This window comes from Giraffa tippelskirchi, chromosome 6 (genome assembly GCF_054371585.1).
Source record: "Giraffa tippelskirchi isolate mGirTip1 chromosome 6, T2T-mGirTip1v1.2.pri, whole genome shotgun sequence".
In the NCBI taxonomy this organism is placed as follows: domain Eukaryota; kingdom Metazoa; phylum Chordata; class Mammalia; order Artiodactyla; family Giraffidae; genus Giraffa; species Giraffa tippelskirchi.
The window spans coordinates 171,284,446-171,310,893 of NC_137280.1; the positions used below are offsets into that span (position 1 = coordinate 171,284,446).

The window sequence follows — 26,448 nt, forward strand, 5'->3', positions numbered from 1 at the left end:
GATGAGAGGAAATCTGGTTAAAAAGAGAATCTCAGCAAAAGACAAAGTGTATTATAATTGGAATTCTCTCTACAATGTTACACAGTAGTAATTGATGTTGATAGTGTTGATATATTTTAGTATGATGTGCTAAAGAACCCTATCCTGAAATCCTTAAAGAAAGATGAAAAAACCTTCAATACTGGTTTAGTATTCTGTATATTTTAGTGTTTTAATTCTTTAAAATATAATATTCAATCATCTACAGTACTAATCAAAGCATCACAGCTTCCATTTTTTTGGATAAACACTACTAAACTAAGAAATATGATTTAATGCAAAGAGTATTCATTGAATTAGTATAAAAATTGGTCTAATTTTTTTAATTAGGAAAAAATGTCTTTGATAATCTGAAATGTGCATCTCACATTTCCAAGGGGTAGTTGTTTAAAATCAGATCATTCTTCTATTTATGCTATAACTTCACTTTCTTTGCCTATTTTTCTCTTATTCTACTTGTAGCTATAGTAGATGTTACATATTTTTTTAAAAGATCTGATACCTTTCAATAACCTAACTCTTCCCATATCTATTTAATATATCTACATATATATTCCTCTACCTATGTCATCTCCTTTATAACTGTGGGTTACTGATTTCATAACTATGGATTACTGATTTCTTCTGGCTTCCTCAGTGGGATAGGGCTTGCAGTTCTTGGTTTTCCTATTACAAGGTTAGTCTCCTAACCTGTCTGCTCCTGATCTTATTACTCAGAGACATTTACTAAGCATTTTGTTTTCCACCTTTGTTGCCAGTTGGAGGGACCAGGTCGACCCTACATTTCTTGTTTGTGTGATGTGCATGCGTGTATTTAAAAGCCAGTCTTATCCATATTTTAAAGGAAGGTTAACTGGATGTGTTGTCACAGGTTTGCTCTTTGCGGTGAATGGAAAGCCTTACTTTGAGGACCAAGAACCTGTGCAAGGATTTGTGATGAACTTTTCCAGCGGGGAAATTATAGATGTCTTCAAGCCAGTACGCAAGGTATTCACATACATTAACTATGTATCAGTTTTCATGAGGATAAAACTAAAATTTAAATCTTGGAACTCAATTTATACTTGAGTAATTTTTTAAAAATTTAAAGAAGACATGATAGTTTTTTAGCTAGGTTGATGGGAATGCTGTATACTATGTTTTATTTAGAAACAATGCCCTTGTCTATTCCTAGATGAATTTCTTTAGATGCAAGTTAACACTATATGCAGTTCTAAGGTTCTTAGTAGACTTTTGTACACGATAGCAGATTTAAATTCACTGTAGTTAGAATATCAGAAATGTAAGATATTTTACATTTTAGATATTCCTGGTTTCATCCAAGTAGAAAAGATACCACAAAATGTTAAACTATAATTTTATAGTTCTCTTAGATTCAATAGAAATTTTGCTTGCTTTTTTTAATGTTATGACTACACTGAGCAACAAGACTTGAAAATAGCACTCCTGGAATCAAGTTCTAGAGACTTGCTTTCAGTAAAAGACTCAAGTCTAGTTTTGGCCTCACCATGGTAAACCATGGTTTATTCTAACAGTGCTTTATACAAACATAGTGACCATGGTGTGGTATACCCATAACCCTCTGTCTCCTCAGTTAACTTTCTCTGCAGAATAACTGTCAAATGATCAGAATATTCACACGTACTGCCTGAATGTGCTTGTGGTACATCAATTTTAGCTAAAATGCTGCCAATAAGAGTTATTTTTCAAAATTTGTAAAGATTTATCAGCTTCAGTTGGTCAAAATGCAACTTATCATAAGCCACTGGATAAATATCTCCAAACTCAAATTCTTACAGTGTTCTCTGCTGTTGCTGCTAAGTCGCTTCAGTCGTGTCCAACTCTGTGCGACCCCATAGACGGCAGCCCACCAGGCTCCGCCATCCCTGGGATTCTCCAGGCAAGAATACTGGAGTGGGTTGCCATTTCCTTCTCCAGTGCATGAAAGGGAAAAGTAAAAGTGAAGTTGCTCAGTCGTGTCCGACTCTTAGTGACCCTATGGACTGTAGCCTACTAGTACTCTCTAAGACACCAAATTTGCTAGCTTTAAAAAAAAAAAAAAAATTTACAATGCCAATGTTAGAACATTGACAGCTTGTCTGAGATTTACTAAACTTCATTCTAAAGGCATTTATTAAGCACCTACTGTGTGTCAGGCATTATACTAGATACTAAGGCTATGATAGTGAACAGGACGGGGCACAGCCTTTCCTTCAAATGGAGTTTTAGCAAAACCTACAGGATCCAAGTTGAACCAAACTAAATCTGAAGTAAAGATTCCAGTACAAATTTCTTTTTTTTTTTTTTCTAGTTTCTATTGATAAATTGATAGAACAACCAGGACTTTTCATAGAAGTATTTCACCTGAAAAGCAATAAACAATCAAAGTGCAATCATAATAGCCCTTCAGAAACAAATTTCATTAGATTGATAATAGATGTTTTATTTCAGTAGTGTTTCAGATCTTTATTGATTATCTGATCTTCATTGTTTTGCCACTTTGAGCTTCTTCGTATCTGTTGATAAAGAAAGTGAGATACTTCACTTCCTGTCAGATCTTCACTTTGTTTTCGCACAATGTTTGCTTGATCGTTCTTTAAATAATAAAGTACTGTGTCAATCGGGATATTAACTTTTAATTCAAATATGCCTCTAGAGAGCAACACTAAGTGCTAAGCCAGAGGCTAGATTCTGAATAAGCTTTACTGTCATAAAAATATAAGCATCCCTGAATGAAAGTTTCAGGAAGCCTTGTGCCTGAACATCAGTATTCATCAGACATTCCATGATGAGTAAGTCACAATATATGGGTCAGGACGGCAAACTTGAAAAGAGATTGTAACTGCAAGGTGAAATTTGCTTTTCCTTTCAACAAATAAGACTTGGTATTACACCGAAACATAGAAATGTGTTCTGTGTTGACTCAGTAAGCTGAAACCCATCTATGAATCTCTCAGACTTTTCACTTATTAGATTATCATCACAAAGATTAAGTTTGGGTGAGGGGAATAATATGGTATAATATTATTACTTCCTCTTATGTAAGAAGTGATTTTTTTTCCTTCAAGTCAAAAGTCAAGTTTCACACCTGTGTCTGTGCCGCTGTTTATTCCGGTCCACTGCTTGCGCTTGCATGTGGTTCAGATCTCCCTCTTCCACGACGTTCTTTAGGAATGTTTATGTTGGAATATACAGTCTCCGTCTCTATCCCTGTGCAGCCGAACTGAAATGGTAGGACAGTAGAGAACATGATTCTATCAAATGGTGTCAAAAAGTCCTGAGGGCAAAAGATGTATCCTTGCCCTGTACCTTCTTCCTTCCATAATCACAGCGAAGACTGTGGTCCTGCCGTCTGCTTTCACACACACCCTTCAGCCTGGAATTTGTTTGTCTTCTTTATTTGCAAGGCTGCTTATGTGGAAAAGGAAGGAAGTAATACCCACTGCACAATACCAAAAAAAAAAGAAAGAAAGAAGGGAACAGTAACCCCAGATTCATGTTATTTCTCCGACCCTAACTATGGAGATTAAAGTCACAGTATTTGACAGTGTTTGAGCCTGAGGTTCACACAAGGGAAGTTACCTATCCAAAGCTACACAGGAAGTAGCACACCTGGATGTTAAACACAGATGTTTTATACTTTAAAATGTGTTTAATATTGAGGCCAGGGGACGTATTAAATCATAACATGAACCAATTTCTTAGAGAACTATTTTACTTTAACATTAAGTAAGTTTCAACTTATCTTGTTTAAAGCAAACATAGTTAGGATATGGAGAACACAAATTCCTTATGGATTTTTAAAACAAAATACAAGCTGTTGAGGGCAGATTGCTCTGGGCTGTGTCACCAGATGCCCAAGAGGATGCTAGCATTCTTTCCTCCATAATTTTATTTTATTAGGGAGAAGAACCTCAAGAGATGTCAAAGCCTAGAGTAGAAGATCTTTAAATCTGTTCGACTCTGAAGTCATAAAACTTAGCCCTAAATCTTACAACATAATGTTGTTTCAAATGACACAGAGCAGTAAAATAATGCATTTAAAAGATTACAGTTGAGTGCCTGTGACTGCAGTAGGAACAGAGGTCTCAAAGGTCCATTCACTAAGCTTCCCCGAACCCCTCCTGTGGCCCCAAAATATTTCCACTGACCTCTCATCTCCCTGGGTCAGTGTAAGAACCACAGATAGAGGTTCATTGTTATTATAGCCTTGAACTGATGGCATATCGTAATTTACTTAAATTCCTTCCAATGAATAGTTCAAACATTACCCCCTCACCTTTGTGCCTCCACCTATTATAATATTCTTCCCATCAGAAAATGTGAAGTACTTTACAACCATATTGTTGTTGTTGTTCAGTCACTAAGTCACGTCCAACTCTTTGTGACCCTATGGACTGCCGCACACCAGGCCTCCCTGTTTTTCACCATCTCCTGGAATTTGCTCAAACTCATGTCCATCGAGTCGGTGATGCCATCCAACCATGTCATCCTCTGTCGTCCGCTTCTCCTCCCACCTTCAATCTTTCCAGCGTCAGAGTCTTTTCCAGTGAGTCAGTCCTTCACATCAGGTGGCCAAAGTACTGGAGCTTCATCATCAGTCCTTCCAATGAATATTCAGGGTTGATTTCCTTTAGGATGGACTGCCTTGATCTCCTCGTTTGCAAAGTGGTTTTTTAAAACATGTTTTGGTAGAGAATAGGAACTCCCTGTGATTTTCAAGCCTTTTGCCACCAATCAGGTGAACCCCAATTGAAGATGAACATTTCCTGACTGGCTGAGGAGATTGCAACAGGACAGTATTTGGATTCCTGGCTCTCTGCCCTTCTCCTGCTCTTTTGTCAAGCTCATTTGATGGTCTGAAGGAATGTGCCTCCTTGGCATGGCTGTCTCATTTTTGTTTTCAATGTGACCAGTTGTTGCTGATTTTAAAAGACAGTAGTTTCACCAAAGCATGTATTCTGGCCCTCTCTCGGTGAGCGAAGAACAGGAGCTTGCCTCCTTAGCGCCCTTTACACTCAGCAAACTAAAGTGGACAGAGGCTGGCTGATAAGCCCACAGTCAGGCTAATGTTCCTGTTCATACTCACTGATCGTATTTTTTAGGATGGTGTCCTCAGGCAGGCCTCCTGGCCTCAAAGGTGATAATACCATCCACCTCCTGCCAACTAGTGGACACGTGGCACCTTTGAAAGCTTTGGGAGATAGATGGAAATGTCAGCCGCCCAGCATTTTAAGCCTGCTCTTCCAAGAACTAGCCTGGTGACCCTGAGAAAGTCACATAAGACAGCTGCCCTTTCTGCTGTGTCCTCATGAGTGAGATGGCATGATGTTGAAATGAAAATGTGCAGTGCAGAAAGACATTGTAAAACACCAGTATAGCTGCAGTAGGCACAAAAGCCAGCAAATACTGGAGGGAACACTCCATTTATTTCCTTTGCTGACTGAAAATATTGTCAACACTGGGCTTCAAAGTAGGAGAATGCCATATTACTGCACAGCTCTTAATATGCATTTCAGAAATAATCTGAATGCCCTGAATCTTTAAAATGATTCCTCTTATCAGTAACACATAAATACTTTTTAAGGAAGTGTATGATAGCTTGATGGCAATAATAAAAAAAAACGTATTAATACCTGGTCCTTTTTAGTTGTGTAAATTAAGCCAGCAAATTTGACAGTGGTCAAAGTTAGAAGAAATATGAGGACAAAAGGGAAAAGTGAAAGTCGCTCAGTTGTGTCCGACTCTTTGTGACCCCATGGACTGTATAGTCCATGGAATTCTCCAGGTAAGAATACTGGAGTGGGTAGCCTTTCCTTTCTTCCTGACCCAGGGATTGAACCCAGGTCTCCCGCATTGCAGGTGGATTCTTTACCAGCTAAGCCACAAGGGAAAACCAAGACTACTGGAGTGGGTAGCCTTTCCCTTCTCCAGGGGATCATCCCAACCCAGGAATCGAACTGGGGTCTCCCACATTGCAGGCGATTCTTTATCAACTGAGCTATGAGGAAAGCTGGAAGGCAAAAATAAATATAAATAATTAGATAAATGGCATAACGCCAACTAAACAACACTGTAAAAAAGCAATCTGCTTGTAAACGTTCGCTTTTTATAAGACTTGAAAGTCAGTGCAGAGGCCGCCAGGGCATTTCCCACCTCATAGAATTAGGTCCGGCGGAGGCGGTGTCGCGTGCCTGACTGGATGACCCTGTTTGGTCTTGAGCTGCTCGCATCACCATTTCTTTGGCTTGAGTCACATGCTTATGGTTCTCCCGTGGGCTCTGCTGTGTCCGTCCGCCTCTTCATGCGGAACCGGGCGCAGGCCCGCCCTGACCGTGTGCTTCTCGTCCCGGCAGCACTTCGAGATGCCCCACGACGTCGCTGCATCCGAGGACGGGGCCGTGTACGTCGGCGACGCTCACGCCAACGCCGTATGGAAGTTCACCTCGACCGAAAGTACGGCCTTTACAGCGTGATTGTCCACACTTTTCACTCAGGTTTATTGCTTACAAACATGTGACAAGAAATGTGTATGTCCTTCTCTTCTTATGGTGAGTAGCGTAGGAAGTCAAGGTATGATCCAGTTCACTTCAGTTCAGTCGCTCAGTCGTGTCCGACTCTTTGCGACCCCAAGGTATGATTGGCAGTTGTTAAAAGACCTCTTTGGTAGTCATTTCAGGGATTCAATGTCTTTCAAGTAGAAAGCAACATTTTTTTTCTCTGCTGGCAGTAATCCCCTTGTTTCCACAGATATTCCACAGGAAATTCTTGATGCCTGAAGTAATTCCTATTACGTTGAAAGCCCACGTTAATTCCTGCTTAGCTCTAGAGGGAGGAGCTGGCTCTGGCAAAGCGGAGAGGCCGAGGGAGGCATCACTTCCCACGCGGCTCTTCAGCTCTCAGTAGCTGCAGAGCATCTCAGAAGACCAGTATCTGAGTTAGACATGTTGCATCCCAAACAGAGGCACTCTGCATTTTCCCTTTAGACTTCAGCTTGTTCAAAATACTGAACTGTCTTTTCATGAACTCACAAATCATGTCTGGGGACAGAAGACTGTCTATCAGGATCAGGCCCCGCTAGTTTGGGGATTTCGAATTGCACTTTGGACACTATTTCTAATTCATAAAGGGTATTCTAAACTAGCCACTGATATTATATTAAAAAAACCTAAGCTTTCTAACTTGAACAATACCAAATGCTTAATAGGCCACAAAACTCAATGTCCAGAGATGCTTTTAAAATATGTCAGGGTCCAAACAGTAGGAGAAGATGGGGTTAAGGAGAAGAATTGAGGATAAATAATAAATTTGAGGCATCAGGAGTTACAACAGATTTCTTTAAATAAAGAAATAATAAAGACTGGTGGGCTTGATGAAGATAAGAAATATTACTTATAATATGGAAAAATGCAGATTATAACAAGGAAAAAATACAAGGTATATCAAAATAATGAGCCCCAAAACTTTAATCATATAGCATATAGGTCTTGGGCAAGAATCCCTTAGAAGAAATGGAGTAGCCATCATAGTCAACAAAAGTCTGAAATGCAGTACTTGGATTCAATCTCAAAAAGGACAGAATGATCTCTGTTTGTTTCCAAGGCAAACCATTGAATGTCACAGTAATCCAAGTCTATGCCCCGACCAGTACTGCTGAAGAAACTGAAGTTGAATGGTTCTATGAAGTCCTACAAGACCTTCCAGAACTAATACCCAGAAAAGATGTCCTTTTCATTATAGGGGACTAAACTGCAAAAGTAGGGAGTCAAGAGATACCTGGAGTAACAGGCAAGTTTGGCCTTGGAGTAGAGAATGAAACAGGAAAGGCTAACAGAGTTTTGCCAAGAGAACGCACTGGTCATAGCAGACACCCCTCTTCCAACAACACAAGAGAAGACTCTACACATGGACATCACCAGATGGCCAACACTGAAATCAGATTGATTATATTCTTTGCAGCCGAGGATGGAGACAGTCTATACAGTCGGCAAAAACAAGATCGGGAGCTGACTGTGGCTCAGATTCCAACTTAAATTGAAGAAAGGAGGGAAAACCACTAGTCCATTCAGGTATGACCTCAATCAAATCCCTTATGATTATACAGTGGAAGTGAGAAATAGATTCAAGAGATTGGATCTGATAGACAGTGTGCCTGAAGAACTATGCATGGAGGTTCGTGACACTGTACAGGAGGCAGTGATCAAGACCATCCCCAAGAAAAAGAAATAGAAAAAGGCATAATGGTTGTCTGAGGAGAACTTACAAATAGCTGAGAAAAGAAGAGAAGTGAAAACCAAAGGAGAAAAGGAAAGATAATATTCATCTGAACGCAAAGTTCCAAAGAATAGCAAGGAGAGATAAGAAAGTATTCCTCAGTGATCAATGCCAAGAAATAGAGGAAAACAATAGAATGGAAAAGACCAGAAATCTCTTCAAGAAAATTAGAGATACCAAAGGAACATTTCATGCAAAGATGGGCTCAATAAAGGACAGAAAGGGTATGGACCTAACAGAAGCAGAAGATATTAAGAAGAGGTGGAAAGAATATACAGAAGAACTGAACAAAAGAGATCTTCGCGACCCAGATAACCACAATGGTGTGATCAGTCGCCTAGAGCCAGACATCCTGGAATGCAAAGTCAAGCGGGCCTTAGGAAGCATCACTATGAACAAAGCTAGTGGATATGATGGAATTCCAGTTGAGCTCTTTCATATCCTAAAAGATGATGCTGTGAAAGTGCTGCACTCAATATGCCAGCAAATTTGGAAAACTCAGCAGTGGCTACAGGACTGGAACAGGTCAGTTTTCATTCCAATCCCAAAGAAAGGCAATGCCAAAGAATGTTCAAACTATCGCACAATTGCACTCATCTCACACTGGCAAAGTAATGCACAAAATTGTCCAAGCCAGGGTTCAACAATACTTGAACCATGAACTTCCAGATGTTCAAGCTGGATTTAGAAAAGGCAGAGGAACCAGAAATCAAATTGCCAACATCTGCTGGATCATTGGAAAAGCAAGAGGGTTCCAGAAAAACATCTACTTCTGCTTTATTGACTATTCCAAAACCTTTGACTGTGTGGATCACCACAAACTATGGAAAATTCTGAAAGAGATGGAAGTACCAGACCACCTTACCTACCTCCTGAGAAATCTGTATGCAGGTCAAGAAGCAACAGTTAGAACTGGACGTGGAACAACAGACTGGTTCCAAATGGGGAAAGGAGTACGTCAAGGCTGTATATTGTTACCCTGCCTGTTTAAGTTATATGCAGAGTATATCATGCAAAATGCCAGGCTGGATGAAGCACAAGCTGGACTCAAGATTGCTGGGTGAAATATCAATAACCTCAGATATGCAGATGACACCACCCTTATGGAAGAAAGCTAGGAAGAACCAAAGAGTCTCTTGATGAAAGTGAAAGAGGAGAGTGAAAAAGTTGGCTTAAAATTCAACATTCAGAAAACTAAGATCATGGCATCCGGTCCCATCACTTCATGGCAGTTACATGGGGAAACAATGGACAGTGACAGATTTTATATTCTTGGGCTCCAAAATCACTGCAGATGGTGACTGCAGCCATGAAATTAAAAGACACTTCCTCCCTGAGAAAAGCTATGACCAACCTAGACAGCATATTAAAAAGCAGAGACATTACTTTGCCAACAAAGGTCCATCTAGTCAAGGCTATGGTTTTTCCAGCAGTCATGTATGGATGTGAGAGTTGGACTATAAAGGAAGCTGAGTGCCAAAGAATTGATGCTTTTGAACTGTGGTGCTGGAGAAGACTCTTGAGAGTCCTTGGACTGCAAGGAGATCCAACCAGTCCATCCTAAAGAAAATCAGTCCTGGATATTCATTGGAAGGACTGGTGCCAAAGCTCCAATCTTTTGGCCACCTGATGGGAAGAACTGACTCATTGGAAAAGACCCTGATGCTGGAAAAGATTGAGGGCAGGAGGAGAAGGGGACGACAGGATGAGATGGTTGCATGGCATCACTGACTCGATGGACATGAGTTTGAGTAACCTCTGGGAGGTGGTGATGGACAGGGAGGCCTGGCGTGCTGCAGTCCAAGGGGTCGCAAAGAGTAGGACACGACTGAGCAACTGAACTGAACTACAGGTCTTGGAGCCCAAGTAAATTTGGTAACTGTTGTCTTCGGAATTGTCCTTTGAATAATTCTGTTTTGTGATAAGGACCTAGTTAGGGCTGAGTGCACAGAGGTGCCTATGGACTGAGCCCCTTCCACAGTAGCTGCACACTCCCCTGTAAGCACTCCTGTCTCACCACCTGTCTCCACAAAGAGGAACCCGAGGGCTTGGGCAGATAGGAAAGCAAGGAGAGATGGATGATTTTCAGTTGCATGACTGAAGTCAGGCTTTTCAGAATAAAAATAAATGATTAAATACCCTTCAAGATGGAAAAAAAACTTCAGAAGTCTAACTAGTATCTTCATTTTACACATGGTACTTGAACTCATTAAAACTTCTGTCTAAGCCTCTTTATTCCAGTATTCCAGTTCCACTCCAGGAGTTGGTACTAAACAGAGATTCATATCGAGTCACCTGGGAAAGTTTTCAGAGCTCACATGGCCAGACCCCAGTCAAAATCTGCAGGAAAAAGAGGGGTTATAATATGAATATCTTGGAAAGACTTCCCAGGTTGGTTTGAAATATCCCCTGATTGAGAAGCACTGCAGTACAGCATTCAGCTTTGAAAGAGAAGCCTTCTGCATAGTCTAGAAGGCAACCAAGTAATAAATCTGAAAAACAGTACCTTGGGAACATACCACTGCCATAGGAGGCTGAACAAGAGTCTTGTGTATTTATGTTGTAGTATTTAACGAGGCAAATCAACTTGCCAACTAGAAGACTGATAATCAAACGTGACAGATCGAGTAGTCAGTCTGAGATGTCCACGTGAAAACAGAGCTCCTTGATATTTCAGAAATAATACAGGAGTGTGGGCTTCACATGGAAAGTGTCATTTTAAATGCAAAGATCTTAGAGGTATTATTTCAGCTTTCCCTAGGAGGATTTTATCCAGGATTCTAGGACCTGGCACCTACTTAGTGATTTGTAATATTAAACTCTTTTCTAGTATAAAAATGTATTTGATGAATTAAAGAAATTTTTCTGCTGAGAAAAATGAATATCAAAATTCAAGTTTCAAACTTTTGGGGGGGAATTCTGATTTTTCTCTCTACTTGCTGTGCTGTGTTACAGAAATGGAACATCGATCAGTTAAGAAGGCTGGCATTGAGGTTCAGGAAATCAAAGGTTGGTCAGATTCCTCTTATGACTGTGAAACCCAAGGCGGTTTGTGTTGAATGCTTTGATTGCACTTAAATTTTTTTCAGGTAAAAATATAATACAACCCAGTAAATTATCTATAACTTCTACTATGTACTTGAGTCTTTAAACCTACATGTTCTCACTGCTTTTTCTGATAAACTGGAATAGTAATAATGAGCTCAAATTCACTGATGTCAAGTGATGAAAAGTGACCGGGGATATAAGAAATCTACAACAAGTGGGCCAGAGACATTTAGAGAGGAAAAAAGTCAGTCAGTCACTTTTGGAAGTATTTTAACCTCAGCCAATTAGAAAAATAACATCCAGCACACTGGGAAAGGCTTCCTTTATGGGCTCTAATCGTTAAGAGTGAAAAATATCTTTGGTGAGTTAATAATATAGGGGCCTGAAAAGATTAGCCGCTCCCTAAGTTCTAATCTTATTACCATTCAGTCCCCAACATTTACTGTGGGCCGTCTATGTGTAAGATTATAGCAGGTTTAAGGTAAATGAAACTGTGCCTAACTTCAAGACACTTGTAGCCTGTCAGGACTCCACATGTATGTATACATACATATATGCATATGTGAAGGTGTTAGTTGCTCAGTCATGTCCCTCTCTGTTGGACCCCATGGACTGTAGCCTACCAGGCTCCTCTGTCCATGGGATTCTCCAGGCAAGAATACTGGAGTGGGTAGCCATTCCCTTCTCCAAGGGATCTTCCCAACCCAGGGATCAAACCCAGGTCTCCTGCATTGCAGGCAGATTCTTTCTTCTCTGAGCCCCTCTCTCTTTGGTATATGTTGTAAGGCGTGAGGAAATAGAATGTTGGTACTGGTAAAACTACTGGATTCATTTGGAATCCCAGTCAAATTATTTTCTCCCTTTCTTAGGTTCAGTTTATATTTATACATTTTCTACTATTTGCAGGGGTTTGACATGGTTGTGTGTAGTTAAGAACTCACTAGAGGTGTTCCTAATGTTTAAGTAGCAAAGAGACTCATTTCTTAGTTACTTTACAGATTATTCTCCTAGATATTAAGACTTAACTGTAGGCTTACTTGTTTTCCTTTCTCATGAAAGCAGGTGTAAAAGACGTGAAAAGAAGTGAGAAGCAAGAGGGAGTTTAGGGATTTTATATAGGCAGATAAGAAAATATAGCCGGCTCAAGGTTGAAAGGGGTAAGACAATATTATAAAATAAGTAAATAGCAACTGTTTGGCATTTGTAGAGATTATACCCAGGAGACACTACTGAGTGACATTCATACAACACTCATATTGAAGAAGTTCCTGTTTTGCTGTTATTATCATATATAGAATTATTGATAAGTTCTATTTGCCCTGAAATAGAGATATTGGAAAAGATACTAATAATACCCATCACTTATGGAGCACAAAAAATGAGCTATACAAAAATCAAGTTTAATCCTCACACCAACCAAATGATAATTGCTGTTATCCTCATTTTACCTATGTGAGGAAATTGAGGAACAGAATTAATACTAAGATATTTCAATGGTAAAGCCAGAATTTAAACCAGTCTGGCACCAAAGCTATGTTCTTAACCACTGTTACTGTCCTATTGAAGAGAGATGAGTACCACCAATTCATTCACCTTAAGTTCTTCCAAGAATTATAGGTTGGTGATGGTTGTAGTTTACTCTGAAATTGCTGGGATTTCAAAGTAGCCTCAGACCATTTCTATTTAAATCAGTCAGTTCAGTTGCTCAGTCCTGTCCAACTCTTTGCGACCCCATGGACTGCAGCATGCCAGGCTTCCCTGTCCATCACCAGCACCCAGATCTTGATCAAACTCATGTCCATCGAGTCGGTGATACCATCCAATCATCTCATCCTCTATTGTCCCCTTCTCCTCCCACCTTCAATCTTTCCCAGCATCCAGGGTCTTTTCTAATGAGTCAGTTCTTCATATCAGGTGGCCAAAGGCCAAAGTATTGGAGCTTCAGCTTCAGTATCAGTCCTTCCAATGAATATTCAGGACTGATTTCCTTTAGGATGGACTGGTTTGATCTCATTGAAGTCCAAGGGACTCTCAAGAGTCTTCTCCAACACCACAGTGCAAGAGCATCCATTCTTGGGCACTGAGCTTTCTTTATAGTCCAACTCTCACATCCATACATGACCTCTGGAAAAACCATAGCTTTGACTAGACAGACCTTTGTTGGCAAGGTGATGTCTCTGCTTTTTAATATGCTGTCTAGGTTGGTCATAGCTTTTCTTCCAAGTAGCAAGCATCTTTTAATCTCATGGCTGCAGTCACCATCTGCAGTGATTTTGGAGCCCTAGAAAATAAAGTCTGTCACTGTTTCCATTGTTTCTCCATCTATTTGCCATGAAGAGATGGGACCAGATGCATGATCTTTGTTTTTTGAATGTTGAATTTTAAGCCAGCTTTTTCACTTTCCTCTTTCACTTTCATCAAGAAGAGGCTCTTTAGTTCCTCTTTACTTTTTGCCATAATGGTGGTGTCATCTGCATATCTGAGGTTATTGATATTTCTCCTGGCAATCTTGATTACAGCTTGTGCTTCATCCAGCCCGGCATTTCACCTGATGTATTCTGCATATAAGTTAAATAAGCAGGGTGAAATTATACAGCCTCGATATATTCCTTTCCCAATGTGGAGCCAGTCCATTGTTCCATGTCCAGTTCTAACTGTTGCTTCTTGACCTGCATACAGATTTCTCAGGAGGCAGGTAAAATGGTCTGGTATTCCCATCTCTTGAAGGATTTTCCACAGTTTGTTGTGATCTACACAGTCAAAGGCTTTAGTGTAGTCAGTACAGCAGAAGTAGATATTATTTTTCTGGAATTTTCTTGCTTTTTTTATGATCCAACGGGTGTTGGCAATTTGATCTCTGGTTCCTCTGCCTTTTCTAAATCCAGCTTGAACATCTGGAAGTTCATAGTTCACATACTGTTGAAGCCTAGCTTGGAGAATTTTGAGAATTACTTTGCTAACGTGAGATGAATGCAATTGTGTGGTAGTATGAACATTCTTTAGCATTGCCTTTCTTTGGGATTGGAATGAAAACCGACCTTTTCCAGTCCTGTGGCCACTGCTGAGTTTTCCAAATTTGCTGGTATATTGAGTGCAGCACTTTCATAGTATCATCTTTTAGGATTTGAAATAGCTCAGCTGGAATTCCATCACCCCCACTAACTTTGTTTTTAGTGATGCTTCCTAAGGCTCACTTGACTTTGCACTCCAAGATGTCTGGCTCTAGGTGAGTGATCACACCATCGTGGTTATCTGGGTCATTAAGATCTTTTTTGTGTAGTTCTTCTGTGTATCCTTGCGTCCTCTTCTTAATATCTTCTGCTTCTGTTAGGTCCATACCATTTCTGTCCTTTATTGTGTCCATCTTTGAATGAAATGTTCCCTTGGTATCTCTGATTTTCTTGAAGAGATCTCTAGTCTTTCCCATCCTATTGTTTTCCTCTATTTCTTGGCATTGATCACTTAGAAAGGGTTTCCTACCTCTACTTGCTTCTTTGGAACTCTGCATTCTGATGAATATATCTTTCCTTTTATCTTTTGCCTTTCACTTCTCTTCTTTTCTCAGCTATTTGTAAGGCCTCCTCAGACAACCGTTTTGCCTTTTTGCATTTCTTTTTCTTGGGGATGATCTTGACCACTGCCCCCTGTACAGTGTCTTGAACCTCCATCCATAGTTCATCAGGCATTCTGTCTATCAGATCTAATCCCTTGAATCTATTTGTCACTTCCACTGTATAATCGTAAGGGATTTGATTTAGGTCATACCTGAATGGTTTTCCCTCCTGTCTTCAATTTCAGTCTGAATTTGGCAATAAGGAATTCATGATCTGAGCCACAGTCAGCTCCTTTCTTTTTTTTGCTGACTGTATAGAGCTTCTCCATCTTTGGCTGCAAAGAATATAATCAATCTGATTTCAGTGTTGACCATTTGGTGATGTCCATATATTGTCTTCTCTTGTGTTGTTGGAAGAGGGTGTTTACTATGACCAGTGCATTCTCTTGCCAAAACTCTGTTAGCCTTTGCCCTGCTTCATTCTGTACTCCAAGGCCAAACTGGCTGTTACTCAGGTATCTCTTGACTCCCTACTTTTGCATTTCCATCCCCTGTGATGAAAAGTACATCTTTTTTTATGTTAGTTCTAGAAAGTCTTGTAGGTCTTCATAGAACCGTTCAACTTTAGCTTCTTCAGCGTACTGGTCAGGGCATAGACTTGGATTACTGTAATATTGAATGGTTTGCCTTGGAAACAAAGAGATCATTCTGTCGTTTTTGAGACTGCATCCAAGTACTGCATTTGGACTCTTGTTGACTGTGAGGGCCACTCCATTTCTTCTAAGGGATTCTTGCCCACAGTAGTAGATATAATGGTCATCTGAATTAAATTCACCCCTTCCAGTCCATTTTAGTTCACTCATTCCTAAAATGTCAATGTTCACTCTTGCCATCTCCTGTTTGACCACTTCCAATTTACCTTTAAATAGTTCCCACCAAAACTCTGAGACTATACTGGTTGGCCTGTTGTGAACAGCCCAGCCACACTGTCTCAGCCTGGTTGGTCAGTCATGGTGACCAGTGCTTTCCTATTGACCATGTTCTGTCTCCCTCTGCACACCACAGAGTCCATTTAGTCATGAAACTTCCCAGCAACTCAAATAGTAAATGCGATTCAAATGGCTTGTCATGACAGTCCTGTTTTAATAGTCAGGAATACCCAAACCCAAATGAACTTGTTCTAGTCCTCTTTGAACCCATATGAGTCTCATTAAACTTTTTTTTTAAAAAAAAGATTATTTTCTTACTACAAAAAGGAGTATAAATCATGCTGGATCTCCAAGAGTTTTGTCTTTTATCACAATCTAGAAGCTTGGTTTCAACCAGCTCTAACAAAAGAGAGAGAGAAACATCTTCCCAGATTAACAACCCTGTAGATACGTGGTAATCGTAAATTTTGAAATTCCACTAACCTTTCATGACACTCATCCCCACTGACTGGTTACACAACTGATGAGTAATAGCAGAGTTCTGAACCAGTATTGTGTTCTCAGGGAGTTTCAGGGATAAGAGAATTTGTGATGATAAGAAACTTAGGAAAGGGATTGAAACTTTCAAATGAAGTTACTAAGGATAAAATAGATAACACCAATATCCCTGCAAAAGCATAGCCTTCACCCCTCTCCCGCCCCACAGTGAAAGATGATGATGGTGCATCTGTCTTATGAAAATAAAAATAAATACTCTAATGCCATTGGCATCTTAGACCTTATGGAAAGGAACACATTGTAGAGGAAGCACAGTGCATTAAACAAACAAACCCAGAAAAGCGTAGAGGAATACCTTGCTTTGTTGCACTTTGCTTTATTACACTTGTGTTTTTCACAAGTGAAAGTTTATGCAGCCCTGCATTGAACAAGTCTATTGGCACCATTTTTCAACAGCATTTGCTCACTTCCTGTCTCTGTGTCACATTTTGGTAATTCCTGAAATATTTCAAACTTTTTCAGTGTTATTTGTTATGGTGACCTGTGATCACCATCTTTGATGTTACTGACTTGCTGAAGGCTCAGATAATAGCATTTGTTGCAAGAAACTATTTTTTAATTAAAGCATGTACATTTTTTAAGACAATGCTATTGTATGCTTAATAGACTAGGGTCTAGTGTAAACATGACTTTCATATGCACTGGGAACCAAAAACATTTATGTGACTTGCTTAGTTGCAGTATGTGCTTTATTGTAATGGTCCAGAACTGAACCTCAGTGGCTCCAAAATAAGCCCGGAATCTCACTGATGCCGTATGGACTTTCCACGCCTTCTCACATGTTACTTGTCAGTATGCCATCTAAAACCTTCAGCCTTCAGTCCCATCTGTGATGAGCGGTAGTAATTGTTGTGCTGCTGTATTTAGAACGTCTCTCCTTCCTGTCCCAGTTATTTCCACTCCAAAGGCCTCTGGGCTTCCCCCCTTCTGTAAAGGGGGAGAGACGTGCGTGTGTTTCTGTGTGTGAGCTCATAAGAGAGTGCACCTCCCTTTCTAAATGCATTGCTTTAAAGAAGAAAGAAAACACTTTTGATGCATCAGTCTTCAAGATTATTTTTATTTCCAGGTATCTGCAGAGATGCTGGGAAAGCTTGTTTGAAGACATTTTTGTTGTCAACTGAATCTGTCTGGCATCTTGTATGATAGGAGAATGTCAATGAGGAACCCCCACCTTCAGTAGCGCCAGGCCCTGCCTAATCTTAGAGCTTCTCCATTCCATCTTCATCAGGGATGCTCTGAATTACTGGGGGGTTTTAGTGAAAGAATTTAGGATAAAGAGTAAAAGTGACAGAATTTAGATTGTTCTTTATGCTTTGAGTGAAATTCTTAGACTCTTAAGTGATAACTATTTTTTAGGCTTTTTACTCCCCTTATAAAGTCATCTAAGAGCAGCACATTGCTTTTTTTACAGTAGGAAATTAAAATTTTTTTATCCTCATTCTTTACAATGTAGAGTATCGTTTAAAATCTAAACATACTTCACCTGGTTCTAAAAGTTAGAATGTTCCAGTATTTTTGGTAGATGACATGCAGTGTACAGAAGAGGTATGGATGTCAAGGATTTCTAAAGTTCAGTGTGTGTATCTTAGCAAGTTCACTGCCTTATTCTCAGCACACTTTCTGTGAATGGTAAAATGATTCTTTTAGTCTGTCACCTACATCATAGTTCTTCTTTCCTTTTATTGGAGCTCTGTCCTAGCTCAGGCTTACAAATGAAATTATATATGAGTTGGCACAGCCAACATCCAAGGCGTAGGTAGACGCGCTAAGTGACAGGTAGAAAGTGCTATGTTATTACTCTGATTATAGTCACTTTCAAATAGGCACAGACCCTTCTTCCAAGGCAGCAATTTCGTGTCCTCCAATCTCCACATCTTTGGCCTGTATTTTGTAATCCTGTCATCACTTTATTGTTATTTTTTGCTTAAACATAGAACAATTTGTATACCTTTTCAACAATAATGAAGAAAAAGACAAAACAGCTAGTAGCAGGAAAAACAAGAATCATACTCTTATCCTCTTGGAAACTGAGACTTAGATTAAATTTGAACCATTTAGATCTATGAACCAATCCCTTTCCTCCTTTCTCACTGAAGTTTGAAGACCCACTTCCATGGATAAAATAAGAGAAATAATGGTCTCCCCTTAATGACAGTGGAGGGAAGGGAATGAGAACTGTGAGGCCATCTGTGAAATGGTGATCACAATAGTGCCCACTCATTGGCTTGGTGTGACAATTAAATGAGAACAGTGCCTGAAACAGTGTATGTGCTCCATAGATACCATTGAGACTGGGCAGGAAGCTTGCTCAGAATATTGAGGCAAAAAGCTGGAACCTACTAGCGTGTATTGTAAATGGTGTTTACAATGTCTTAAGCAATTTGAGAAATGCTTCCTTGGAGAAGCATTTCCAATATGTCGACACATATTAAACATTAACCAAATAGTTTCCTGATCGTGTTAAAACACTAATCCCTGCCAGTTTGTCAAAATTACCGTGAGGCCTGCTGCTGCTAAGTCGCTTCAGTCGTGTCCGACCCTGTGCGATCCCATAGACGGCAGCCCACCAGGTTCCGCCATCCCTGGGATTCTCCAGGCAAGAATACTGGAGTGGGTTGCCATTTCCTTCTCCAGTTCATGAAAGTGAAAAGGGAAAGTGAAGTCGCTCAGTCGTGTCCGACTCCTAGCGACCCCATGGACTGCAGCCTACCAGGCTCCTCCGTCCATGGGATTTTCTAGGCAAGAGTACTGGAGTGGGGTGCCATTGCCTTCTCCGACCATGAGGCCATCTGATGCAATTTGTATCATAGGGCAAAAGGGCGCACCAAGAAGCTGAAGTTCAGAAACCTTGTGAGCCTTTCGGCAAACACAGTTGTAACTTCTAGCTTCACACACAGGGTTTTGGGCAGACCACCTGTATGTGCTTCTTGGGGGCAAGAATGTCTCAAGGTTCAACCTCATTCTCATGTCAGTAGTTGTTAAGATTCCTGTGATCGCTTATTTAGTTTTGTTGTTACCAGTTTCCCAAGTCATACTTTAGCCCTGATATCTACCCAGTATCTGCCAATATCACAGAACAGCTGTGTAAGTTATTTTCCTCAACAACAAATGGACATACAGTGCATCTGTGTACACTTAGAGCTTGCTGGAAACTGCAGAAAAGAACCTGTAAAGGACACAGTTCCCGTTCCACTTTTTAATTCTAGAATTAATACAGGTAACTATGCATGTGAGGTACCAGTGATTCATTGAACATGAAAGAGGTTCATAAACTAAAATCACAAGGAAATAAGTACTTACGAAGCACCCAATGATAAACATTTATGCCCAGTAATTTCATGAAGGAGGTTGTTGTCATCATCACAGTTATACAGAGGAGGTGTCTGAGGCCCACATCACTTAAGTAACTTGCCCAAAGTTACACAAGATGGCTGTATAGGAGAATTAGGATTTGAGCCCAGATTCATCTGAGTCCAGTATGCACACCAATTCTGGTCCCCTACACCATGTCGCCTGTTCATTTTAATTTTGAAAAAATGCAAAAGGAGGATACATCTGTGGAATTATACCTAAAAAGGGAACAAAGGGTAGAATCAAATAAAACCAATTTAAAGGTGAAAAACCATTCCGTGGGAATTTGCTGGTCACAGGTACCAGCTCAGTAGCTGCAGACACTGAAGCCTGAATCCCACATGCATTGAGCTCAACAAGTTCTCCGTGAGCAGCTGTTAATCGGACTGGGCAGGGGCGGGTGGGAGGTTACAGAGTCTTTGAGTCAGTTGAATATTGTCAACTCTTCTTTCCCTGAAGAATCCGAGGCAGTTGTTGAAACCAAAATGGAGAACAAACCCGCCTCCTCAGAATTGCGGAAGATACAAGAGAAACAGAGACTGGTCAAAGAGCCGGGCTCCGGAGTGCCGGCTGTTCTCATTACAACCCTTCTGGTTATTCCTGTGGTTGTCCTGCTGGCCATTGCCTTATTTATTCGGTGGAAAAAATCAAGGGCCTTTGGAGGCAAGTAAAACGAGCCCCTTGAATTTGGAACCTCCCTGCGAAAGAGTGTTTGGCCTGATTATCAGAGTTTGGTTGTGATCTTTTTTTCAGTGTTTTTTTTTAAGTGTTCTGTACCTCTTTCAGTGTGATTGTCTGTGTTCCAAATATTGTCTGTAGTTAGTATCAAAGTGGAAAAATGTACCTGGAGCTTCAGAATTTGGATAGTTAGATAAAAGCCCAACCTCTATTACTGCTTTTTAGCATTGGCTTAAAGCCATTAGATGTCTCCATATGAAACTGTGTAGATGAGTAGCGTCCATATAAATTAGCTGAAGCATCAGGAAGGAGGCAATCCCTGCTGTTAGAAACAGGCCCAGTCCTCAAAATGCCTGGGTCAGTTTTTTGCTGCTGCTACTGCTAAGTCGCTTCAGTCGTGTCCGACTCTGTGCGACCCCATAGACGGCAGCCACCAGGCTCCGCTGTCCCTGGGATTCTCCAGGCAAGAATACTGGAGTGGGTTGCCATTTCCTTCTCCAGTGCATGAAAGGGAAAAGTGAAAGTGAAGTCGCTCAGTCGTGTCTGACTCTTAGCGACCCCATGGACTGCAGCCTACCAGGCTCCTCCATCCATGGGATTTTCCAGGCAAGAGTACTGGAGTGGGGTGCCATTGCCTTCTCCGGGTCAGTTTTTTAGAAGTTGTCTATTTTTCTCTAGTCCTGGCTCTAGCTCCTAGCTCCATGACCTTGGGCAAGTTACTTAACCTCTCTAAGCCAGAGTTTTTTCATCTGTAAAGTGGGGATAAAATACCTACAAGGTTGTGTAGGGATTAAATGAAAGCATGTACATAAAGCATTTATCACAGTACCTGCCACCTATAAGTGCTCAATTAATAACACCAGTGATTATAAGGAATAATCATTGGCAATAAACTAATAAAAAGTCATAATCTTTTATGACATACTTGTCTTAAACCTCGCCTCTCTCAGGAAACCAACTATTTCCATAGAAAACGATTTGACAGTTTTAAAAGAGTAGAGTGAAGAAGGGGAGAGTCCAGTATTGGTGTCAGTGTTTTATCAAATCATTATCATAATATAGGACTGAGTAGCTGAGTTCCTTTCAAGGTATCCACATAAATAAACAAATAATCCAACCTGTGATTCTCACCTCTCAGAAACAGTCCCTTGGCTAGGTCCCCAGGTCCCAAGGCAGGAGGCTACACCTGCATCTGGGAAGGTATCCATGGGCCAGGATGGCAGGCAGCATTTGACCAAGAAACAGCATCTGATCCGATTTCAGGCCAAGGCGACTGGCAGCGATTCAGTGCCCGCAGCAAAGCCCTGACACAGGAAAGGACACAGAAAACAAAACCGAAGGATTTAAATTAATAATTTGTGAAGGGAGTTTTTCTAGGACTTCGTGTTTTTCATCTGCAGTCAATAAAGCTCTTCAAAAGTACAGCTAACTGTTCCCAACGAGGGCTGCCATGGAGTCCCTGTTATGGGTAGGGAGCTTTGATAAGCAGAGGCAAAGACAGGTAGACATAGTCATTGTCTTCATGGAATTAGATGGAAGCTTCAAAAGACAAAGAATCCTGTGTATTTGCCTGTTTTCTGATATACCTTCAGCACAAATAACAGTTCCTGGCCCTGAGGATTTGATAAATAGTCACTGGGAAAAGGATGGAATAAATAAACGGAGCTCACAGACTAGATAAGACATAAAAAAGGCATGACACATAAAGGTATTAATAGAGGATGGTACATACAGTGATACATACATGGAGTATCAGAAATACACGAGGCCTGAGGGGCAGTCCACTTAAAGGAGGAGTGGCTGGGGTGTCGAGAAGGTTTGGTATCTACCTCTTTGCTGTTAGCACATGTGCGTGGTGCTGTTATCAGAATATTGTCCACAGGAGTATGCAGGGAAGACTGAGGGACCCAGGTCAAACCATATGAAATTGCCATTCATGTTCAATCATGTTTTATTTTTAAAAATTACAGCTTTATATGGTTCAGTTGAATACATTTAATTCTGAAAGTATACCAGCCTCTCACCTTTTTTCAACATTTGTTCCTGATAGATCTTATCCAGTCTATGAGGGTTTTGATAACCCTCGTGAAAGGCCTTCCACTTATTCAGCACACCCGTATAGCTTGTCAGCTTCACATCAGACACTGTGCTGGGCGCACGGGATGCAAAACTAATTACGGACCAGCCCGCATCCTTGTGCAATTTACAGTCTTCATTTGTCGGCTTGCTAATCGTCTTATCAAATTCTTCTTACCTCCTTGCTTGTTTCTCTCCCCACCTCCCCTTCTACCTTTGCTCTGTGCTCCACCATGCTGCCCCCACTCCTGTTAGAGGCTTCGTAGGAGAACCCTGAGCCTTGTTTCCCTGACCATAGTCCGGAAGGGAGTGTTGGAAGCAGGGCAGAGTGCAGTAAGATATACAGCACGCAGAGAAACGAAGTCCGTCTGGAGTTCAGCCTCCACCTAAGGAAAAAAGTCAGTTTTTCATGGAACAAGAATTTGGGTCACCGTGTATGGCTGCAGATACTCAGGGTTTCAGAAGTTTTTTGCCTTCAGTCTTATGTAAAAAGCAAATGCTGTACATTTGGATCCAAAGCTTTCTCAATCAGGACATGTACTGTTCTTAATAGAAAGCCTAAAACCTCAGACCAGTATTCCTAAATTGTAGTAACCAAAGCTTCCAAGGCTTTACAAATTATGGGTAATTTTTAACTTTGTCCTAATAAAGGTAGCTAATATTTACCGAGCATTTCCTGTGTATATACCAAGCACTGCTTGTAAGCATGTCACATGCTTATGGAGAGGTAGGAATTGTCATTGGTCCATCTGTTCTTCAGAAGAGAAAACAGGCTCAGAGAAGTAATTTGAGATTGCACAGTCTATAAGAGACCCAGGTAGGAGTCAAACCCAGCTCTGGCCCTGGTATGCATGACAATGAAACGTTGCCTTTTGCCCCCTTAGAATTCTGAGAATACATACAGATAAGAGCCAGGCCTTGTTATTAATCATTTAGGAATTAATTCCTTATTTTGTGTTGAAAGCTGGGCCATGGATTGAGGAGGGTGATTGGGACTTACTTTGAAATATGCCCTCTTTCTCTAGCAGATTCTGAACGTAAACTTGAGGCCAGTTCAGGAAGAGTTCTGGGAAGACTTAGAGGTATGCGTGTGACTTTTTAGAATTCTTCCCATGTGATTCACAGTCAACAAGCTCCTGTCTTTTAAAAAGCAAGGAGATACTTTGTATTTTCTCTCTGGAAATTAGGCTCCTTGTGTGTAAACACAGCATCCCTGGCCAATGCCAAATGCAAACCATGCACCAACCGAAAGTGTGTGGCTCTGGCGGCAGATTCCCCAGCTTCGTTTTCCCACCTTGCCATTCTGTGTCATCGAATTCTCCTCCCTGCCTTTTTATCTCGCTCCATTTGTCTTCAGCGAATTTTCTGTCACTCCTGTCAGTATGTCAGTGTGTGTCGTAGTGAAGACGACCTTTTCATAAAGTCACCGAAATGAAGAGCTGCTTAAGGGGACGTCCATTCCCGAGAGCCTGGAAAAAGCAGGAGCTGAAAAGTGAAGCTGAAATATCCTGCAGAAATACATAATCCTGGGGAGCTTTGGGGTTTTTTTTTTCCCCTTATTTATTTTAATGAACCTGCGGAGTCGTTTCTTTCCGACTCTGTCGGATCAGTGTGTGTGTCATTTTTTTCCCCTCTCTAATACCTGCCCTTTCCCATCCCCAGAAGAATTTACAAGGAAACTGAAAATCATTTGTGCAGACCTTACCTCAATCCTGTGTCACTGTTCGCTTTCTCCAGGAAAGGGAGGCGGAGGCCTAAACCTGGGAAACTTCTTCGCCAGTCGGAAGGGCTACAGCCGGAAGGGGTTTGACCGCCTCAGCACGGAGGGAAGCGACCAGGAGAAAGATGAGGACGCGAGCGAGTCCGAAGAAGAGTACTCGGCCCCGCCGCCCGCACCCGCCCCTTCCTCCTGAGAAACGGAGTTTTATTTTAGGTTGACGAGATTTACCAAGGATGCCAGGTTCCTTTCCCTTGAGCACGTTGAGCGTTTTGCGTATTTAATTGTAAACTGTACCCGTCTGTGTGGGACCGTACACCTTTTATTTACTTCCTTTGGGATTAGTTGGCTTCTGTTCCTAGTTGAGGAGTTTCCTGAAAGTTCATTCACCGTGCCATTGTCTTTATATGAACATAGGATAGAGAAACGATCCTCTCCTTCAGTCACGCTAGTCGTTTAGGGTTGGAAGGTTTGCTCATCTGCATTTTTGAGACTTTTCTGTAGTTTGTAAATAACTCCATTCTCTGCTTGAACACAGTCTTCTCCCAATAGCACTTCCATTGCCAGTGTCTTTCTTTGGTGCCTTTCCTGTTCAGCATTCTCAGCCTGTGGCAGTGAAGAGAAACTTTGTGCTACATGACGACAAAGCTGCTAAATCTCCTATTTTTTTAAAATCACTAACATATTTCAACAAGGGAAAGAAAAAAAGTCTCTATTTAAATTGTTTTTTTTTTTTTTTAATTTCCTTCCTTGGTGTGTTTTGGGGATGTCTTATTTTTAGATGGTTACACTGTTAGATCACTATTTTCAGAATTTGAATGTAATTTGTGTAATAAAGTGTTTTCAGAGCATTAGCTGTCAGAGTGTATTTTGCAGTTTTTGCATATTTACAGGGCTTGTATACAACTTGTGTAATAATTACACAAACCTAAGCTATAGTGAAACCTATTCAGTGTTTCAAAAGAAGTGCATTGTATTAAAATTAAGAAGTCATTTTATTATGTAGCAGATATAAATTAAAAACCAGCCCAAGAGTTTACATACATGTGAAAACCAGGCTTTCTTTAAAAATTCAAAGAGGATTTTTGCTTTTATAACAATCAGAAGGTAAATAATAAAAGGTGATCATAGCTAAGAGGAAACCTGTGTCTCAAATTACATATACAAATTAATCCATCAGTGTAGGTTACTACTAATGGTTTTCTTTTTAAAGAATAATTTTACTCCAAATATCCATGTATTTTGTAGGAATATTCCATCTTACAGTGACTAAAAATTACTTTTAAAACATATTTTTCATAATCTGTCAGTGCAGTTTAGTAAGAACCTGATAGCTTTTCTTTTTATAATAATCAGACTCTAGAACCCTTTCTTCAGAATGCCTACTTGCAATTCAGGCATCTCAGTAGTGGCATATTAGAGATTAAAACAATATAGAGTAACTTGCAAAAAAAAAATGGAATTGTCTTTTAGCTAAGTTATTTAAAATATCTAACAACCTAGATTCTTTTCTCTCATAATTGACACCCAATTGATCTAACTGAAAGATTTCTTTCCTTGTCGAGTGAAAACACACTTTTGCTCCCTCTGACCACTCTTCTATGCCCCTTTCACCACATTAGTAAATGTAAAATCACAACAGCACTATTCTGACATATTGGGTAGCCAAGATGTCCCTAACGTTTTTTCCATAAGCTCTTATTGATAGCCCCAACAAACCTATTGGCCAATCCAGTTTGGGTGCCTGTTCACTATATCTTACATATTTGTATTTCAACATCAGTGTTAGTACAGTGCCCAAGACTCGTAAGTTGACTTTGATGCTGTTCGGGTTTTCTTACATGGAGGAAATTAGTTGACTTGCCCTAAAGCCATCTTTTCTGGTGCTCTATTTGATCATCAGCTCTGTTAATTACATCTTTAATGTTATGTATGCCCAGTTTTGTTCCTGAACGGCTTTACAGTGGTTCATGGATGGGGAAAAAAATACATGAAAATGATACATTATAAGAACGTGAGAAAGAAAAAAGGGAAAACAGATAAAAATGGAAAAATTTATACAAGAATAATTGTTATTATAGTTGTTCATTAGAAGAATTTGGCTCTAACCTTTCTAGCAGCTCATTAAATAAAACTGGATTAGTTACATGATTCATGAGCCAATTAAACTTTTAGAGTTGCTAATAATAAGATCAGAAAAATTTGTTCCCAAGTAGCTTCTGAAA

General features: G+C 40.4%; 1 protein-coding gene and 1 long non-coding RNA gene across 37 annotated transcripts in view; one reads left to right on the forward strand and one right to left on the reverse strand.

Moving 5' to 3' along the window:
• Positions 1–25,074, forward strand: part of PAM (peptidylglycine alpha-amidating monooxygenase) — a 174,168-nt gene extending 149,094 nt beyond the window's left edge. For 5 of the 36 annotated variants that reach the window (XM_081503674.1, XM_081503675.1, XM_081503680.1 and 2 more), the window contains 5 exons: positions 911–1,026; positions 6,396–6,495; positions 11,269–11,322; positions 20,212–20,415; positions 24,244–25,074. In XM_081503674.1, coding sequence (XP_081359800.1) covers positions 911–1,026; positions 6,396–6,495; positions 11,269–11,322; positions 20,212–20,415; positions 24,244–24,419 — 650 coding nt within the window. In that variant the 3' untranslated portion in view covers positions 24,420–25,074. Of the gene's footprint in view, positions 1–910; positions 1,027–6,395; positions 6,496–11,268; positions 11,323–20,211; positions 20,420–23,531; positions 23,589–24,243 lie in introns of all 36 variants that reach the window. The other 31 variants (XM_081503666.1, XM_081503686.1, XM_081503690.1 and 28 more) reach the window with 16 other exon arrangements.
• LOC145511084 (uncharacterized) lies at positions 17,435–24,829 on the reverse strand. The gene is made up of 4 exons (XR_014057486.1): positions 24,212–24,829; positions 21,562–21,734; positions 19,702–19,970; positions 17,435–17,644 (listed from the first exon to the last, which is right to left on the reverse strand). It is a non-coding gene; the product is annotated as an uncharacterized LOC145511084 (long non-coding RNA).
• Positions 25,075–26,448: the final 1,374 nt, after the last annotated feature.